The sequence below is a fragment of the Peromyscus eremicus genome, chromosome 23 (genome assembly GCF_949786415.1).
Source record: "Peromyscus eremicus chromosome 23, PerEre_H2_v1, whole genome shotgun sequence".
NCBI classification, from domain to species: Eukaryota; Metazoa; Chordata; class Mammalia; order Rodentia; family Cricetidae; genus Peromyscus; species Peromyscus eremicus.
The window spans coordinates 12,073,969-12,095,122 of NC_081438.1; the positions used below are offsets into that span (position 1 = coordinate 12,073,969).

General features: G+C 53.0%; 1 protein-coding gene across 1 annotated transcript in view; it reads right to left on the reverse strand.

The window, feature by feature from the left end:
• Cux2 (cut like homeobox 2) overlaps positions 1–21,154 on the reverse strand; it is a 92,089-nt gene that overhangs the window by 64,499 nt on the left and 6,436 nt on the right. The window contains exons 2-3 of the mRNA XM_059249763.1: positions 3,575–3,630; positions 2,853–2,966 (exon numbers count right to left, since the gene is read on the reverse strand). Coding sequence (XP_059105746.1) covers positions 2,853–2,966; positions 3,575–3,630 — 170 coding nt within the window. The remainder of the gene's footprint in view (positions 1–2,852; positions 2,967–3,574; positions 3,631–21,154) is intronic.

Below are 21,154 nucleotides of genomic sequence, written 5' to 3' on the forward strand. Positions count from 1 at the left end.
CACCAATGCTGTGAGCATACAGGATCAGCTCTAGCCACCTAGATGTCCCAATTTCCTCAGACCCAAGGGGTGGTCTCTGGCCCGCCCCCACCCCTCGCAGCACTCAGCAGAGATGAGTGTCTCAAGGTGCTAACCCTGAAGCCTGTGGGTCCCTCAGGGATCCACTGGGGATCCTTCCTCCTGCCACAATCGGTCAAAGCCCTGTGGGAGGTGTAAAGAGGCAGAAGGGACGGCAGGGAAGCAGGAGGAGGAGGTTATGGAGAAACCCCATAACCATGGGGGGACACACCCCATTTCTCGCCCTGGAGAAGGTCCCTGTTCTGGTCCCAGCTACCCCTCCACACTGGCTTCTGTCTCTGGGGCTTCCCATTGTGGCTGCTGCCTGGATGTAAGGTGGGCTTTTAGGGGACGCACAGACGGTGCCTGTGGCTTTGGTTTCAGGAGCCGGTCTGCCAGGCAGAGTGACAGCAGATTCAGGAGGTTCAAGGTCACAGTCTCAGGCCTGGATGCACAGAAGCAGGAAGCCCCCAGGAGAAGGTGGCCATGTACCACAGCACAGAGGGGCTGGCCCTGGGGACTTGCGGCTAAGACTCAGGCAGCCAGGTGGATCTGAAAGCCTCAGAGGAAGCATGGGGAACTCTTCAGACCAAAAGGCCCCTGATTTTATAAAGGGGCCACCGAGACCCATGGGTGCTGGTCTACTCGATACAGATGGAATTTGAGCACAAGTCACAAGACGTCTCGTATAGGCTCTTCTCATTCTCAGGACCCCATATTCAAATGAGTTTGGGGGCTCACATCTGAGAGTCATGACATGGGGAAGTAGATGGGTGCTAAGCCAATGGATGTGTAAGTCCTAGGGGGAAGCCAGGCAGGCCACATGCAGTAGGTGGACTGGACCCCCCAGAGGATGCTCTTAAATAAAGTTATCACGACTCTCCCATCAGGAGGGATGAGCTCCCAACACGAGAGTTTCCAGAACCATGACTATAATAGGAGTGGAAATTTATCCCTTCTAATTATGTAATTGCATAATTATGTAGCATTGAAAATTATGTAAGTCAAACTCGCAGGCTGAAAACCTGGCCTGGATTTCCCTCCTCACCTGAGCGCGCCCGTGTGAAGCAACGGTTGAGGTCGAGTTTACTATGCTAGGGGAGAGAGGATGAGACACACGGTCTGAGAGGGCCAGAGAGAGAAAGAAGGTGTGTGGTGCTGTGAAGACCTACAAGGGATTCAGCTCTGCTTCCCAGAGACGGGAGGGCCAGAGGCACTCTCGATGTGGGGAGATAACTCCGTTTATAGACCGTGCTATGTATGGTGTTTAAAAGAGAGGGGCAGGGCTGGGGATATGGCTCAGTTTGCAGAGTGCTTTCCCAGCATGCATGACCCCCCCCAGGTTCTGCCCCAAGTGTCACATAAACAGGGTGTAATAGCACACACCTGTAATCCAACACTTGGGAGATGGAGAGAGCGAGATCAGAAGTTCAAGGTCATTCTCAACTGCAGGAGGAGTTGCGGGTCAGCCTGAGCTACGTGCGACCCTGTCTCAAAAAGACCTCACTTGTGCTTGTAGAAGCCATGACAGAAAGACAGAGTCCAGTCTGAGGCTTCTGCCTCTTTCCTGCACACACCTTCTCACACGGCTTTCTAGATTTACCCCCAGAAACGAATTCTAGCTAGACCCTCATCCCAAAACTTGCCCTCTAGAACCACAGTTGCTTATGACATCCTGGTGGGATTCTACAGTTTCAGGTGTGAGGCTCAGCACCTTGGTACCTGCCTCCACCAACAAGAGCCACGGGAGGCCCTGGAATGCCTCCCCCCGGCCCCCCCATGTTCTCAGGACAGCTGCCAGCCCCCACCCGCCTTCCGTGGTCCAGCACACCCCAGCAGGTAAGCTGAGACAGTGTCAGGCAGAAGCAGCAGCTGCTGGCTGGAGCTCAGGCCTGGCCCTGGGTCTGTTGTTCACACTCTCTGAGGGTATCTCGGCCCTGTCAAAGCAAAACAGGGTCCAAGGGCCCCATTTTGTTGTTTATTCTCGTCCCTTTTTCAAGTTTATTGTATTTGTTTGTTTCTTTGTTTTTTGAGACAGGGTTTCCTGGCTGTCCTGGAACTTGCTCTGTAGAGCAGGGTGGCCTCGAACTCACAGAGATCCTCCTGCCTCTGCCTCCCTAGTGCTGGGATTAAAGGTGGTGCTCTACCACTGCCTGGCTTAAATTATCTAATTGTTTTTTAAATTTGAGAAGCAACAGGGGTCCCGATCGCAGAGGAACAATAAAATTCTCACATTCCACCTCAGAAAAGGACAGACACATGTCTGGGCCGGTCTTCTCCTTAGGGAAGAGGGAGTGAGCGTTCCATTGCCTGGCCATTGCTATCTCTGGACCAAGACTGAGGTCTGGAACTTCAATGGAGGAGGGAGGGGCAGGTGCATTGACTGACAGTGAGGGGCGGGTTTCAGAGCCTATGTCCTCCAGGCCCACGGGCAGGCAGAAGATGATCCAGACCTCAGGCCCGAATGTCTTAGCCATCAAATGCCAGCCATTCCACCCAAGATCAGGACTTGGATTGACTGCAGATTTGAGCTGCCCGGCGTCCTGGGTAAGAGCGATCTGGGTGGAGGCACTTGGATGCCCCCAACTCCAGTCAGTGTGCTGGGGGGCCCCTTCCTCCCCCCCCAACGTGAAGGCCGCCGATGGGCCAGGGCTACGATTTATCTTTGTGGCTAATTAGCTTCTTTTCTTGCTAGTCACTTAGGTCTACAGTTTCCACAGTATTGTCTGAACAGAGCGGGGGAAGGCAAGCCGTGTCCCTTCTGAGTCAACGCCGTAGCGGCAGGCACACTCTACCTCTGGCACATTTTTCTTAAATTCCCGGCGGAGTTCAATTAAACGTTTAGGAGAATGCTCGCCTTCCTCCTGTGGTACAGACAGCTCCTCCGAGGCGATGGAATTAAGCTCCTTCTGGAATGAGAGAGAGAGAGAGAGAGAGAGGGGAGATTTGTTTTCTTCTCTTTGCTTCTGAATTACTGTAAACGTAGCAGCACTCGGCACAAGTTTTTGTAACTCACAGGGCTGAGAAAAGGCTAGATACTGACTCCTGGCATGAATGAAAAAAAAATCCCCCCCTCCCCCCAAAAAATGGGATAAAACAAACAAACAAACGAAAAGACCTCCAGGACAGCGTGGGCTTTTCATTCTTGCCCTCCTCAGGAGCTGCTGGGCCAGACCAAGTTAGACTGAGGTTTCTGAACTTCCTCCCCATCTCTCCCCACCCCAGCCCCACCTCTTGGATTTCCAAGGAGTGATGGCATAAGCCTGTCAGCGACTGAAGAAAACATCTCCGAAGCGTGTCAAAATAGCGGCGCGCGGCATATTGTATGGGCGCTCTCCCCCGTGCGAGCGGACTGCCGACAGCTTCCATACATCAGCGGCGGGCACCGCTCCAACTGCGCCTTCTCCCGCTCAAAGGCCCATAAATTCGCCTCTTTAGGATATAGATGGCTTTTTAATTCCGGGAGATTTTGGAAAAATGAAGGTGCCGAAGAGAAGCACGCTGACCTTGTGCATACCCCACGGTAAATCACCAAAGGTTCCCAGAACCCTTGCCCGCCGCCGCCGCCGCCGCCTGGAAAGAAACAGATGGGGGTGGGTGGGGAGGGAGGAGCTGGCTTGAGTGTGTGCACTCAGGAATCAGACCCGGGTTTGGACACATGAGACCAGGGATGGAGAGAGAGGGGGGGGATGAAGGGGGGGGAAATGCATCATGGACGGGGCCGGCTGCTGGCATGTATGTGCCTGATTGCTTCTCTCGAAGCTTCCTATGCTGTCGCAGGGGCTTTCACAGGAGGAGTACAATTCACCAGGAGTTGTCACGACTCATTTGCATAATTCAAGGAACGCTCTGTTTATGTGGCTTGTAACTGCTGGCACTGACTTGAGATGGCCTTTTTTCTTTTCTTTTTTTTTTTTTTTTCCTGGACGATAACTCGATGAACCCTCCTGCATACATCACCCGTTTATAGTTGCAGCAATCAAGCCCCATAATTTCCTAAATCCGGTGGTGCAATAAATTCCTGCAATCAGATTTATTAAAAAACGCGCACGCAGACGCGGGGAGCGTATTTCCAGGGCGAACTCTTTAATCCAACATATGTATGACGAAGTGCGGCGGCGTGCTGAAAGACCCCATTTGTCACCGCTAATACACATTCGTCTTGCACACACAATGAAACCCTTCCACTGTTAGATAATGAAATAAAAGTACTGTTAACCCACTGCAGGGCTTTTGTGAAAGCTGACTGGTGTCTGAAATGCCTGCTCGGTGGCAATTTACCATAGTGCCACAGACCTGGTCCCCCAAACCTGTGAGGACAGCCTCTGGGTCCTGGAGCTCTTTTGGGGGGGGGGGCAATTCAAGAAGGAATGTCTATTTCTAGAAAAGAACAGCGAACTTTTGGAGAGAAAAAAAATCACAAGACTGGCGCGGGGTGAGGGGGGCACCAACAGTCTCTGCTTAAAACCTGGGTGAGGAGGGCGATGCTCTCCAAGGTGCTGAAACATAGTCCCATATTAGCACGGGCCAGGGCTGCCTGGGGGCTACCAGCCTGAAAGCACGAGGAATTTTGAGCTGGGTGAGGAATGGAGATACATATATATATATCTTCCCACAACTGGTAGGCCAGGAGGATGAGGCCCTCACTTGGCAGGGGAGAAATAAGTAGAATGTTAAGGTCCACTGGGTGTATTTTTTGCACTGCTGCAGGACACAGAAGGGAACTTGGGATGCACCACTGGGTTCTGGATTGTTCTGTATCTTACACTATGAGATTTATGAGCACTTATTTATACATTTTGGAGCCCAGTCTCCAAAGTGCTGGGATCATGGATGTGCTGTACTGATACACTTGCGGTTGTAAGTTCCTATATCGGGGACCCTGCACCTCTTCACCCAGCCGCTATTGGTATTGGTGCTCGGAGCCGGATGCTGAATTCTTCAACCAGGGGCTGGAGGGATTGCTTGGTAGATAAAGGGATTGCTGTACAGGCATGATGATTGGAGTTCAGCTCATTAGCACCCACCTAAAAGCTAGGCAGGCGTGGTGGCCTGCTGGTAAACCCACTCCTTTGGAGGTGGAGATGGAGAATCCCTATCCAAGCCAGACTATCCAAATGTGTAAGCATGGGGTTCAGTGAGAGACCATGTATCCCTAAACCAATTGGGGAGCAACTGGAAGACACATATGTATGATCACACACATGCATACATACATACAAGAATGCAACACACACACACACACACACACACACACACACACACACACACACAACACAGGTTATAACAGGAAACAGCTATGCAGGGGACATCCAGCTGCCAGTCTGTCTACCTCAGGGCCCTCCCTCCGTCCATACATCCTGGTTGCTGGTGGGTGCAGATCCGACCAGCTGGGTGTCTTGCATCAGCACAAAGCAGGGCCAGGCCAGGCAGCGGGGGCATCAGCAGCTCCCAGCCCTGGACTACTGGAAGTCCAGCCCTCCTGCCCAGTCCTGAAGGAGCAGATGCCGTCACAGACGATGCAGACCATGCTCCCCTCAACTCTGCCTCAGTTGACGCTCATCCTCCAACCTCGAATGCTTGCAGCATTTCTACAGTAAATACGCAAGCAACAATGGCCACGGTAATAATAAATGCGACAGTCATAACTACCATTTAGTGAGTGCTTGTGTGTCCCAGGCACCATGATAGGCTCCTAATGTAAAACATCCTGTGCAATGAACACAGTAACATGTCTTGAGAGGTCTCAGGCAGGGGCTAGGAGGCGAACTGCAGGCAGTCCTAATAACTGAGGTGGGGGTAACTCCTTGGTGGGTCCTGAAGGCAAATTTTCAGCTGCTCTCAGCTCCCTTTCTCTACCAGCTGAGGGTGTTTGTGGGGGGGGATTGTTTTAAATAATTCAAGATCATAACGCACCCTGCCAGGAATTCAATAAAACACTGGCTGATATTCATCTCCTCCTTAGACACACCAGGGGTACAGAGAACACCCTGCTAGATCCAAATGTCCTAGGTTTTCACAGGTCAGTAAAAATATCACACACACACCACACACACACACACACACACACACACACACACACACACACACAGAGGACAGGGTGCCAAGCAGAGACATTAAAACGGGTCCCCTTGTACTCTGAACAAATGGGCACTTGAAAATCAACAACCCAAGAGATGGGCTTGACAACGGGCATTTAAAATAAACGCACTTAGAAAAGCCCACGGAACTATATTTATTTCAAGGGAACAGAAGAACTAGTCTCAGAAACATAAGCCAGCCTCATTCTCAAGCCTGGCTTCAAAGACACCCTGTGCCCGGCCAGCGAGGGTGTCCGGCAAGCGGTTGTGCCAGACACACTTCAGCAAGACTATCCTGTCCAGCCCCAGCCATGATCTACACAGTCCCAGACTTTGGGCCAGGCCCAGGCAGGGAGGAGACACATGCGATTAACCTAACTAGCCATCAGCAGCAGACAGACAGCCCGGAGCCCTGTGCAGACCATTCAAGTAATGATCCTCATAAACAGCCCATTTGCAACTAAAAAGAGATAATTTTAATGAGCTGGGAGCAGATGATAGATGCAGCTGAGGCCCGAGCCAGCAAGCAGGGAGGGAGAGGGGAAGCTGGGGTGGAGCTGAACCAGGGCCTCTGCGGCTGGTCTATGCTTCCCCACTGCCTGGTGTGTGCCCCAGCTCTGGGATGGTCCTGTCACCTCAGCCCTTGCACCTCAAGGGCCTCAGAACACATGAGCTGCCACCAACCTTGTGGGCTCAAGGTCAGAAACGTGTCCCTCAGCATAACTTTGACCACAATGCTATTCCACTTGAATTATCTTTATTTTATACATATATAGCCCAGGCTGACCTCAAACACACTACGCTCACTATGTAGCCCAGGCTGGCCTTGAACTATTAACCTCCGATCACCACCTTCCTTGGTGCTTGGATTACAGGTGTGCGATCCCACAGCTGGTCTGATTTCTATTTATCTTCAAATGAACACCTGGGGTTACCTCTGGTTCGAGATTTTTTTTTTTTAAGAAAGGATGCTACTATTGTAGGCCAGGCTGGTCTCAAACTTTGGATTCTCCTGCCTCAGTCTCCCTCCCGAGTATTTAATCACATGGGTATGCCAACCATGTCTGATTTAGTATGTTCCTTTTGATCAAAACTTTTAAGTTCAACACTACACTCAACAAATCTTTTTTTTTACACCACATATCTGCTGTCCAGCTTAAGACTCAGGACGTTTGTGTTTCTAACACACACACACACACACACACACACACACACTCTCTCTCTCTCTCTCTCTCACCCCAGCCTCAGGAGCTACTAAAAGTGAACGTTATTCTAAGCTTGGCATCACAGCTTGCCTGTCCCGGGTCTTTAAATAATGACACCCTTCTTAGTTCACTAACTGGTCCTGGAAAGATGGCTTGGTGGATAGAATACTTGCCACAACACACACACACACACACACACACACACACACACACACACACACACACACACGACCTGAGTTCAGAACTCCCGCAGCCAGTAAAGAGCTAGGCATTAGCTGGGGAGTAAGGGGCAGAGACAGGTGAATCCTGGGAGCTCATGGCCAGCTTGTCTAGCCAGTCAAAGAACTCCGGGTTCAGCGAGAGACCATGTCTCAAACCAGGTGACATAAAACCAATGGGGCCATACGATAAAATTACCCAGTGTCACTGTCTTCCAATGAAAGGTTAGGGAGTTTGGGAGGGGACCTCAGATAACTGACCGGGCCTGCACATCAGTGCTTATAAAATGCCTGGTGTATAAGGGGCATTCAAAAAATATCTGCAGCCGACCTGTCAGCGGCTTAAGCGCGAGATGTGCCCTACAGCAGCAACCATCAGTTAATCTTTGGGACAGAAGAATGTCCACTCTGTGTGACAGGTCCATGGAGTCCCAGGGGAACGTGGGCCCAGGAATACTAGAAGAGGAGCAAGCCTCGGGGGGGGGGGGTTGCTCAGAGAGGGGAGTGTTGCTCGCAGAGGAGCCTTGGATGACCCAGGATGGAGGGCACACGCTGGCCTGCCACCAGCAAGGAGACAGAAAGACAGATGGCCTCGCAGCCCACTGAGATGGATAGCTGCACCGGGCTGAGACAGACTGGCTTACTCCAGCCATCCATCACTTCCTGTGCTGTATGTAAATTTCCAGCACCAAGATGTATTGGGCCAATTATCTGGGGGCCGGGGGCGAAGGGCGGAGCCTGTGAGAGGCATTCTGAGCCAGGCTGTCCTCACTGCATTCCAGCAGTGCAGGTGACAGGCAGTTCTGAATGAGGCCAAACCCTAGAGCCCGGGTGTAAACTGAGGACTGCCCGCTGCCCTCGTAGCGACTGGACTACTGTAACTGCTGTCAGGCAGAGGGTCCGCCCTAACCAGCTCAGGTCACCGGGTCCCCAGTGTCGAGAGGGCAGTGGATTTCCGGGAACATGTGTTGAGGGAGTGAGTGAACTGTCTTGTGATGCAGATGCACACTGACACACGGGACCTGCCTGGAGACAAAGCTGCACGTCCAATGGTTCTTTCTTCTAGGCGGCTGTTTTGGGGGAGATGCTTCAAGTACTGACAAGGGGAGCCCTAGTCTGAACTGTCTGTCCATCTATCCGTCAACCCACCTGTCCAACGCATCCATCATCCATAATCTAGTCACCATCTATCATCCACCTACTTAGCCTTCCATCTCCCCACCTATCCAACATCTATCCATCAATCATCTGTCCATCCATCCACAATATGTCTATCATCTACCTATCCATTCTTCTGCACATCCATCCACCCATCTATCATCCACCTACCTAGACATCCATCTACCTTCCTAGCCAACATCCATCCATCCATGCAGTCAACTGTCCACTCATCCATCTATGCAGTCAACTGTCCATCCATCCATCTACCCATCTAGTCAACTGTCCATCCATCCACCCACTGTCCATCCGTTCATCCATCTAGTCTCTATCATTCTATTTCCACCCATCTATCTATCATCTACTCATCCATCCAGTCAGCTGTCCACCCACTGATCCATCCATCCTCCATCATTCATAGACCCATCTTTCCACCCATCCACCCATGCATCCACCATCATGTATCCATCTACCTTTCTACCCATCTTCCGTTTATCCATCTAGTCAACTGTCCGCCATCCTCCACTCACTCACTCATTCACTCGATAACTCTTTTTGGTTCCTACAACAGTTTGTCAAGGACAGGCCCAGGTGCTGCCCCTGTGGCACACCTGGTCATACAGGGAGTGAAGACCATGGGAGCCTCTTGAGTCCTGCATCAGCTCCCACAGCTCTGGCTTCCAGAGGTCTAGAAAAGCACTAGCTTGCAGTCTCAGGAAGCCCCAAGATGACACTTGGGTGTGTGCATGTGGGGGGGGAGGGGGTAGACAGGAAGTCAAGTGTTGCTAACTGGCTGGTAGACAGGAAGTCATGGTCTTGCTAGCTGGTTGATGGATAGGAAGTCACATGATGCTAGCTGGTTGGTAGACAGGAAGTCATGGTATTGCTAGCCAGTTGATGGACAGGAAGTCATGGTCTTGCTAGCTGGTTGATGGACAGGAAGTCACATGATGCTAGCTGGCTGGGAGACAGAAGTCATGTCTTGCCAGCAGGCTGGTGGACAGCACTTCTTTGTCTCTCAGAGGTGTCAGAAGCATGTGAGCATTGCAACCTGGGAATTATTGGGTGCTCTGGAATCTTAGAGTACCTGGGGTCAAGGTTAGTATTTGGGTGGAGGCCACTGCCAGACCAGAGATTCTGGAAGCGGGTGAGGTCACCTGCACCAACATGTCCTTTGTGCTCCCTGGGACAAACTGGCAAGTCTTGTCAGCTCGACAAAACAATTTTTATCCATTTTTTTTTTCTGGTTCTGCTCCCTTACCCAGTTGGCTCCCACTGCCCTCCACCCCATCCCTTCCCCATCTGGTAGGCACGGGGCCATCACCTCCCCGCTCCCCGACACACACACACACACACACACACACACACACTCATGCACGCACGCACACGCATACACACACACGCATGCACACCCACACCCACGCACGCACACACACCCACGCACGCACACACACACGCACGCACACGCGCGTGCACACACACCCATGCACGCACACGCGTGCACGTACACTGTGCCTTTTCTCTGTTCTAAACCCTCCCCCGGCTCACTGCTCTGGTCACATGGTGTCCTGCCTGGCTCCTGAGGATGTCAAGCACAATTCTGTCTTAGGCCCTCTCTGTAGTTGCTGGTCATCGGCCTCAATGCTGTTTTTTTTTTTTGTTTTTTTTTTTTCAGAAGGCCTATGGGGTCCCCTGTCACCTTCTTGGAGTCTCAGCTCTCACAAAAACCTACCTCACCTCCTCCTTAGAATAGTAGAGGGGACTCCCTCACCTCAGCCCTCTGCTTTATCTCTGCACGCCCCTCACCATCCACACAGTTAGGTGGTTATCTCTCTGACCATTTACAACCTTTTTCCACACCCAGAATCCTCCAGCATCTACAGTTGGCTCGGATCGCTACCGCGCCCCGAATGCCCAGTGCACACGAGGCGCTTGCTACTTGCTGAGTGAATGCATGTCCGAGTAAAGAGACAAATGAAAAGGGGACCCACCGGACTGGACTGCACCCCTGGACTTGGCTGCACCCCCACCCTCAGCAGCTGCTCCCCTTAGAACCACAGACACTCCTCCCCAGGTATCATTCAGGAAAACAGCCTGCTCCTGCCACTGCAGGACCCGGAGGTGGCTGGCCTGGAGGGAGGGCGCCAATCAAACACCTAATCACCTGGCACCAGCACATCCGATGGCATCCTCCTGCCTTGATTACTGCTTGCTGTTCCCAGGCAGCCCCGCGGAAGCACCCCACCCCCGGGCATCAGGGGGAACAGAGTCCCACTCTGAGGGCATCCAGGAAGGGGCTGGTGACGCCTCTCACTTGGCTCCGGGCAGGTATGGGGGTGAGCTGGCTAGGCAACCCTGTCCCTTCCTCTGTCAAAGGAAGAGCTGGGGAAGGTCACAGCAGCAAACAATCATTCATTCATTCACTCACTCATTCATTCAGTTACCTTTCATTCACTGATGCCTTTGTTCACGCAGACATTCGCTTACCCGTTCATTCATTTGTTCATTAGTCTCATTCACTGGCTTACCTCATTCATTCATTTGTTCATTAGTCTCATTCATTTGCTTACCCCATTCATTCACTCATTATGAAGGCTCTGGTGCACTTGCCTGGGCCTCCGATGGTTGCCCTGCATCCTTCGTTGGGAATGGACGTTCCTCGTGAGAGGGTGCTTCCCAGGCCTCACCACCCCATCCGCCAAGAGGTCTGTGTTCCTAATACATGTTGTCGCAGCCAGGGAAAAGGAGTTCCTCGAGATCATGCCACTGGCCCGAATTCTCAGTGAGAGGCAGGCCAAACAGGGCTTGGCACTGGCCGGCCCCTCCACACATCACCGTATCACCTGGGATGCTTGTGCACTTGTGACCCTGTTTCCCTCCAGTCGTTCTTTGATTAGCTCCTGTTTCGTGGCCGAGGGCAGGAGGAAAGACTGGGGGATGCAATGGAAGGCTCCGGAGAGGCTCTCGTGTCTGCGGACCAACCAAGGCAACACGACAATGTGGGTGATGCCGGCCGGGAAAGAAGGCTTACCAAGCATTCTCCCTGAGTCAGGTGGGGTCCCAAGAGCCTCTTGTAGCTCCAAGGGCAGTGGGCAGGGGGGGACAGTGGCTTCCTGGGTAGGCAGATGGCTCTGAGGCAGTGGCCTGAGATGGAGCCTAGAAGCCCAAGCTGCTGGGAATGTCCGGGAGGGGCTCCAGGGACTGGGTCAGAAAGTCAGGGAGAAATCGAAGGCTGATGGCCACGGAGGGGCTGTGCTGGGGAGGGGCACTTGTTCTATGAGACGGAGCTAGGAGGCTGGGAAAACAGAGGTGCCCTTGTGCCCCTGCCCTGCCTGTGAGGCAGGGTGGGAGGGGACCACGCAGGAGATGGACAGATCTTTGGCCGATGTCACTTGGAGCCGGGCGAGGCTATGGCAGTGCCTGGGACCCTCACGGCCTCTTTGCACTAATTCAGTGTTGGCTTTGCCAAGTGCCTGGCCCACCCTGCTCTCCCAGTCTCTCCCCAGAAGCTCAGTGAAGATGCGGAGCAGGAACGCCACAGAGGAAACTTCTTCCCAAGTCGGCAGAGAAGCCACGTATGGTCGGTCACTCGTGCGAGCCTTGTTGGCGGCAGGGGAGACACAAATGTTTCACTGCATCTTAACTGGTTCCCCTGCCCACTGACCATTTTGAAGATGAGGAAGAAGACAGAGGCTGAGGACCAATGGGTGCCCCACCCCCAGTCTTAGGAGGCCCTGAGCCTGGAGGCCAGCACTCTGACTGGGCTATGTCCTCTCCACAGGACAGACACTGGCTGGCCCTTTAGGGCTGGGAGACATTTATTGGCATGCTGGCACCTCCACCAGGCAGGCCCAGATTGAAAGGAGCTGTAGGGTCACCCGTGGATTTCCGGTGGGTAGCCAAGTGAGGGGAAAGGACCTGGTCACGTGACCTGTCTGACCCAGCACCCTCTCCTCCCCAGGAGACAGCTAGAGATGGTGGCTGGCACCAAAGAGCTAGAGACAGACAGTGTCCAGCACCCAAGGATAGTCTGCAGGGAAAATTCCCTATGAGTATGGGGACACACGGACATGGACAGACACACAGACAGATAAACCCACACAGACAAAGGCACATGCAGACACATACATGCACGTGGAGACTCTTATGGAACCCGATAGGTATATAGATACACACAGAAAAGGAAACAGACCCACAAGACACAAATATGCAGGATCCTCTCCTGCCCCTCTCCCCGCACCAGACAGCAAGATAGAGACTGTGGTAGGCATTGATCTATTCTGCCCCAGGACATTTGCACAGGCAGCCCCCTCTGCCCAAGGCCCTGGGTTTCTTCCATCTCCTATACTGTGTGTGTGTGTCTGTGTATGTCTGTCTGTCTGTGTCTCTGTCTGTCCCTCCCCAGACAAACGCCAAGATGTACGGTGACAGACAGTTCACAGACACTTGATCATGGGAGACCCAGACCCAGAGTCCGAACAGAACTGTAGGGACTAAGAACACCTTCCAGAGCTGGGTCAGGGGACCACGGCCTCCACCCAGCCTGGCTAGTCCAGGGTAACAGGGCAGACTCATGATCCAATGCAGTTTAAGGCAGAGGCTTGGGAGTGTGGATGGAGCCGAATCCCGTCTCCAGCTCCTCCAGCTACTTGGGCCTCAGTTTCCCAGTCTGTGAAATGGGGCAAATACTGGGTAGATGTCACTTTAACTGGAGAGATGGAGTCTGGGGTCAGGTTAGGTCCTAGAGAACAGGGCAGGACCATGGGATGGCAGACCTGGGTTCAAATCCCACCTGCCTTCCGGCCAGTTGATCTCAAGCAAGTCACTGCTCCCGAGTCTCCGCTTCCTCAGCTCCGCATGAGGATACCAGCAACAGAGGAACCCAGCCACTCTCTGAACTACTCCTAAGATGACAGTAACCACCACTCTCCAGCCTTTGTCCAAGCTGCTACCCCCCAGCGAGGGCTATTTCCAGGCTGCTGCCTCCTCTCTTGGCGCGCACCCTCGTGTGGCGGACGGAGCTAGCTGCTCAGACCTCAATCTTGCCGTTCTTCCCTCTCTCCGGCTTAAAATTCACCCACTTTCCACTGCCTCAGGCTACATCAGATTCCACTCTAGGGTTCATTGGGTCACTGCTCATGGATGGCTCTGACGTTATGGAGACCCCCCCTCTTCTCCCGGACTCTCCAGTCACGTTCTCCCACTGGGCCAGCCCCCTTTCCCACCCCAGGACATTTGCACCTACAGTTCCTGCTGCCTGCAACCTCTTCTTATCCCCTGGGGGAGGGGCGGGGCTCCCAGGTGTGAACCGCCCCTTTTCACCTCTAAAGCAGATTCCCCTAATCCATCCCCACAAAGCAGCAGCCCTCACTGACAAAGTACAGGTGTAATAATTGCACATACCCCCGCCCCCATAAAAGTCAGGCACAGCGGCAGGCACCTGGGGAGGTAGAGTCAGACAGGGGTGGTGGTGGGCGGCTGGCCGGCCACCCCAGCTGAAGTGTGAGCTCTAGTGTCAGGGAGAGAGCAACAGCTGAAGACACGGGAAGTCACACTCCACACACGTTCACACACATGCGTGAAGAGAATATGGAAGAAACGATTTGAAGACGACAAAACCCTCACACAGATATAAGAAAACGAATGAGTACGTCCGTCAACACTCTTTGACTCTGGAGTTTTTTTCTTTGTTTGTTTGTTTGTTTTTCCAAGACAGGGTTTCTCTGTGTAGCTTTGCGCCTTTCCTGGATCTCGTTCAGTAGCCCAGGCTGGCCTCGAACTCACAGAGATCCGCCTGGTTCTGCCTCCCAAGTGCTGGGATTAAAGGCGTGCGCCACCACCGCCCGGCAACTCTGGAGTTTTAACGTGAGAGAGAAGAAAAGAGGAAGGGAAGTTTCTGGATGAACGGGATGGAACCAGGAGGACTCCAAACAGCCCGAACAGGCATGTGGTCCATCCTGGTGGTTTGGGCCTGGGAGTTTTGTTCAGCCGTGAAGCCAGACACCTTTTATCCAGACCCGGGGGACGAGACGATGATGGGACAAAAAGGAAGCCGTTCCCAAACACAGTAGGTACCCCACGCGTGGGTCTCAGAGCACAGCCCCTCTCTGCTCTCCCTTCCCTACCAGCCCTCATCCCTCCTCCTTCCTTCGGTGAGCCACGGAAAGCAGAATTCCCCTCTGCCAAGGTGGGTCTTGGAAACCTGAGCCCCGGGGCTGGAGAGACGGCTAGGTGATTAAGAGAGCCTGCTCCTCTTGCAAAGGAACAGAGTTTTTGCAAGTTCCCAGCACCCATATGGTCACTCACAACAGCCTGTAACTCCAGCTCTAAGGGATCCAGCACACACTGTGGGGTCACACTCTCACACAAACACATAAATGATGGATAATGTGGTCTCTCCACACACTGAGACGTCATTCTGCAACAGAAAGGACAAAGCGGCCTTGTATGCAATAACAGGGTAAACCTTGGTAGCATGGTGCTCAGGCCTGGACTGAAGGCTGGAGCCCCCTCCCTGGTTCAGTGGCTGGGAAAGGCAAATCCTTCAAGGCAGGAAGGAGCCTGCAGCTGGGCCAGGCTGGGCTGGATCAGAAGGGATCATAAAATGATGCAAAAGGACTTTGGGGTGATGGTAATGTTCTAGGCCCATATCATAAAGGCCTTGCAACTCAAACACCCAGACACATCAGGTGGTCTGCACATAGTAGGTCGGTTTCACAGTGCGCACATAGTAGGTCAGTTTCACCTAAGTTACGCCTCAAGAAAGCTGTTCAAAACAGCTCACAAGAAGCCAAAAGGGAAGGCAGCTTTGCTCAGCGATCGACTCAGGTTCTCAAAAGTTTGTACAAGATTTCTCTCTAGATCTCTCCTTGTCCAGGCCCACACTGTGCTGTGTGACGATAATAAACATTACAGTCACACTCTGTAGGTCTCTGTCTGTCTCTAGCATTCCTGTATGCAGAGGGTGACAGGGGGGACTCAGAGGAAATGCTTCTGGGCTCAGGGTTTCAGAGTGTTGGAATGGGGTTCAGGTGGTCCCCCTGCCTCAACTCTGGGTGCTGAGCGCATCCCGTGATGTCTGGAGGCAGTTCTAAGAAGGAATTCCATCCCTGCCCTTCAACTCTTGGCTCTTCTGGAGGTGTTTGGGGACCAGAGGGGTCATTCCAGGTGGCTCCTAGTCTAAAGCAGTGTTTTGTGTCCCCTCATCCCACCCCCCACCCTGTCCCGTCCTAGGTCTAGAAACTGTCTTTTCCCACCAGGTGGAAACTTAGGATTCAGGTTGTCAGCCAACATGCCAGGCATCTTTCTAAAAATAATCCAAATTGGTTAAGCCATTTTTGAGCAAGGAAACAGGCAGGGGAGGGGGAGGCAAAGATTTTAAAGGCAGGTTTAGATGGTATGTATGTGTGCGTACGTGCATGCGTGCGTGTGTGCATGTGTGTACACATGCATGCGCGCTATACGTACGGCAGAGGGCAGAGGCCCACCTTGGATGTCCTTCCTCCGGAATCCACATACCTTGTTATGTTTTGTTTTGAGACAGGGTCTCGCCCTGAACCCAGAGCTCAGCAGCTGGCTAGGCTCCCAGAGAACGCCAGCCCATCCCTGCCTGCCCACTCCTGTCACTGATGACAAACGTGAACTTGGTGAGCCACGACACCTGGCTTTTTACTTGGTTCTTTTGAGACAGGGTTTTCTCTGTGTAGTTTTGCTGCCTGTCCTAGAGCTTGCTCTATAGACCAGGCTGGCCTCGAACTCACAGAGATCCGCCTGGCTCTGCTTCCCAAGTGTTGGGAATAAAGGTGTGCGCCACCACCGCCTGGCCTTACTTGATTCTTGAGACTTGTGCAGAAAGGATTTTTAGGGGACCAGCCATCTCTTCAGCCTGGCCTTCTCTTCCTTCCTTCCTTTAAAAATACCATGTTTGTTTATGTCTTTTAGGTATGAGTACTCTGTCTGCAGGTACGCATGCACGCCAGAAGAGGGCATCAGATCTCATTACAGATGTCTGTGAGCCACCATGTGGGTGCTGGGAATTGAGCCCAGGACCTCTGGAAGAACAGCCAGTGCTTTTAACCACTGACCATCTCTCCAGCCTTCTTTTTTTAAATTATTATTATTTTTTTAACAGATTCAAACTAAATACATAAAACAGGCCTCACGTGAAGGACACATGGCTGGGACCAATGGCTGCCGAGGTCCTGGGACTCAGTGGGGTGCATGTGGACAACAGTATGTGGGTCTTTGGAATATCAGAATGGGGGAGACAGGAGAGGGATACAAGGGGGCAGAACTGACTTTTAATGGCTGCTGGGTAGTAGAGGAGCTGGCTGGGGGCTTGGACTCAAGAAGACACAACCAATTCTGGGGTTTTCCGCCATCTTTTAGCCAATGCCACGTATATGGCAAGTGTCCTCACCAGAGAAGACTTCAAGGGGGTAGATTTGGAACCCACACTCATCCAGACACACACTTTTGTTTTTCATTTTTGAGGCAGGGTCTCACATAGCCCCTAGGCAGGCCTTGAACTTGCTAAGTAGCTGAGGATGTCCTTGAAGTTTTCAGACTCCTCCCCCACCTCCCAAGTGCTGGGATTACAGGCTTGCATCATCATGCTCAGTTTATAGGATGCTGGGAATGAAACCCAGGGCTGCAGGCATGCTAGATCAGAGCTTTCTCAAATGTGGTCACAGCAGCACCGATATGTGACAGTCATTGGGGACATCTAGGGAGGGCCCACCTGTCCCTGGCAGACCTCCTGGGCTCAGAGAGCAAGAGTTCAGCTGGTGATACCATGCATAAGAGCTAGGGGCCAGCAGGGACAAGTGGAGACATTGCCCTCCCGCTGTAGGAGCCCAGCTCTGGCCTGGTGATATCACACAGGCTGGCAGAGGGCAGCTACCTCCCGCTCCAAGTTCCAAATCCTTACTTTTTTATATCCAAATCTCCCGATTTTAATGATTGGCAACTAGTTCAGGACAAACCTCACAACCATGCAGTTGGTACCCAACAGACTCACTGAGGCTTTGCACCCGGCCCGCCAGCTTGCAGTAGTCTGTTAATTAAGTGTGGAGTGATGTGCCTGCTGTGTGCACAGCCCTACACTACAAGAACCCCAGGAAGGGGGCCCTCTTGTTATCCCCTCGTTAGAGACATATGGAAAAGCACGGAGAGGTTCACTCCGCCAACACACTGGGGCTGGCCGCAGGGACTTGCTTTCAGCACAAGAAAAACACTAAAGAGGTGGCCGTGGGGTGGTGTGTCCGCGCTGTCCAATGGGACCAGAGATCCCAGGCTGTCTACACTATCCTGGAATACTGCTTCCGACATGCCTCCCTTTGAGCCTGGCACTTCTTTGAAAGGCAGCCGCCGCCAAAGTAGCGTGGTGGGGATGAGCGTGGCCACTCACAGGAGCCCTGCCCCATTCCAGGCTGGGAACGGTTAGAATGGAGCTCATTACCATTCCCCCCCCCCAACCCCCAGCCAGCAGATGTGCAGCTGGTACAATAGGAGAAAATAGAAAGAGATTCAGAATTTGTTCTCCAAAGATATTCAAATTAGTTAATCAAGGGGCTTCTATCTGTGCCTCTCCTTGCCAGTCAGCAGCCGGCCCCGCTAATAGGAGCTGCTCTTACACGGCCCACACCAGTGTGTTTAAAAGACATCCCGCAAAGTTTCTAATTATTTTAAATTGTTCTGCTATACAAAAACACCTTGGGGCTGGCTCAGTCCACGATGGCTGAGCCTGGGGTACCCGTGCCGGGCCAGCCTCGGGATGTGTGGAAGCACCACGGGGCCCAAGATGTGAGCGGGTGGCCTGGTTCAAGTGACCCCAGACAAACCTGGCTCCCATCCTTCATGAGAGGATTCCAAGCCGCATTTCCCTCAAGGCCAGCAGGGTGCTGGCCCCACCCCCCAAAACCGCCAACCCTTAAAGACTTAGGTCTCACTGCAGCCACTCTGTGCTGGCCACAGAACATACTGCCCTCAAAGCTTTCTTGTCTTTTACACACTTAAAAGTGACAGAGGACCTCAAGGAGCTTTGTCCGTGGAGACGAGACAGCTTGATGGCTACCACGCTCAAAATCAAGGCAGCAAAGCGTCTGTCCCATGACTATTGCCCATCAGTGATGACGTCACCACACCTGGAGCAACATCTAGAAAGTTCTGTCATGCGTTTACACTGTTGGATGTGGTCGGGTGTGGTGAATGCCGGGAATCCCAAGTGCTTGGGAGGTGGAGGCAGGAGGATGAGAAGTTGGCTCTCTTGTGAGTTTTAAGCCAGCCTGAGCTACAGAGTAAGACCCTGCCTCAAAAAAGCAAAATCAGCTGGACCTGGAGGTGATTGCCTTTAACCCCAGCACTCAGGAGGCCGAGGCAGGAGGATCTCTGTGAGTTTTGTGACCAGCCTGGTCTACAGAGTGAGTTCCGGGACAGCCAGGGCTGTTACATAGAGAAAGCCTGTCTTGAAAAAACAAAACCAACCAAAAACCACCCCAGGACCACTCCCCCAGCACCATCCCCACTTTCTTGGGACAGCAGATAGGGTCACTATGAACATCCATGCCCCAGGAAGTAACTGCCAAATTAAAAGTAGGGCTATCGAGACGGCTCAATGGGTAAAGGAGCTTGCAGCCAACCCTGCTGACCTGAGTTCGATCCCTAGGACCCGCACGGTGGAAGGCGAGAACCAACTCCCACAAGTTGAACTCTGACCTACATACACACGGGGACACAGATAAATAAACGCAATCAAACAAACCAACTAACCTATGAGGTGACATTAGCGTACAAAGGCCACGCAAGACAGAAGGGGCGTGCCTCTGGTTTGGATACAGGACCATGTCCAGAGTCAAAAACTCCTAACGATTCAAAGAAAGACAAATCAACAGAAGGCTGGATGTGAGGATGGTGTGGCGGACACACCGGGACACAGTAGGTGAGATGCCCGCCCCAAGACGCAAGACTACACAACCACCAATCACGCCGCTGTCGAACCGGGGTGGCCATGCACACCTGTAATCTCACACCCGGGAAGTGATGCAGGAAGACCGCGGGGAGTTTGAGGCCAGCCTGGGTGACATGGCGAGTAGCCAGACTAGCCGGAATTACAGGGCAAGAGCCAAGGAAAAAGCAGATGGTAGCAAGTGTTGGCAAGCTTGTGGAAAAAGCCAAACCTCAGACGCCGCCTGAGGGGTTCCAGTTGGAAATCGCAGGACCCGTCAGAGCCTCGCACATCTCCCTATGCCTCCGCGGTCCCCTGTGGCACATGAACCCCCGGGGAAATCTGTCCACCAACACAGAGCCTCCTCCTGCACACAGTATGGCTGTGGACCAGCCGCTGGGAAACCACCAAGAATTCTCGAGGAAATGACGACTCTGGCCCTGCTAGGCGCCCCCAGAGCCCGGTTCTGTGGTTCACCCGGCTCTCCAGATAATTCATGAATGTGTTCAAGATGGAGAGGAATGTCTCATCAAAACACCATTCATAACAGCTCCCGACTGGAAATGACCCAGACGTCCATTCACACGGATGGCCAAGAGCACTCTGGGGTGTTCACCCCCCAGAGTGGCCCTCAGAGCCTCAGGCTCACGTGAATGACAAGCAGCAGCACGGATCGATCTCACAGCGGCAACACCTGAGAGAAGCCAGAGACCAAAGAGACACATGGAAGATCCCGGCCAGGGTGGAGGAGGTTCCCCTGTGGGCGTGGATGGGGATGAGCACAGGAATGCTTTGTGGGATAGGACTCGATCATCTTTGGATGTCAGCGCTGGTCCCGAGGCCATTTGCTGAGATAAGCCTTGGACCCCTGTGCTTTTATTAATGAGTGGGGGTGGGGGAGTCCAGTCCCCTGGAATCTGCCCACCTCTCCCATGTACATGGCTAAGGAGCCCTCACACGGCGATTTAATAGAAAGACCGCCAGGAGAGCTCTCCAGGGTCACACAAAGCACACAGAACGGCGCGGTGGTCTCTCCCTGGACCCCCACCTCATTCCAGCCACGGAAGCATGAATTAGGTTCCGTTACTCCTCGGCCTGAAACTCAGTCATGAGAAGAGAGACTTCCCACAGCTCTTGAGACTGAAGTCCCAAGTCTTGCCCAAGGCCAGCTCCAGCCTCTCATCACACTCTGTCCCTACCGCCCTTACTTTCTTGGTTACCCCCCTGCCTTTCACGTGACAGGGCCCCTGTTCTTCCTCCCTCCTGGCTTGGCAGAGGTAGGGCTGGTGGTGGGTGGGGGGCGGCGTCTACATTTGGTCTCAACTACATCTGCTTGCTTCCTGCAGTCTCTGCTATGGTAGGCTGAGGCACGGTCGTCTGTCTCCTCTGGTGCCCCCATCCACACCAACACTTGGTACACACAGGGCCTGCCCCTCGGGCACAGGAAATGAGCCTAGCCTCTGACCTCACCTCTGTATTTCCCCATCCTCT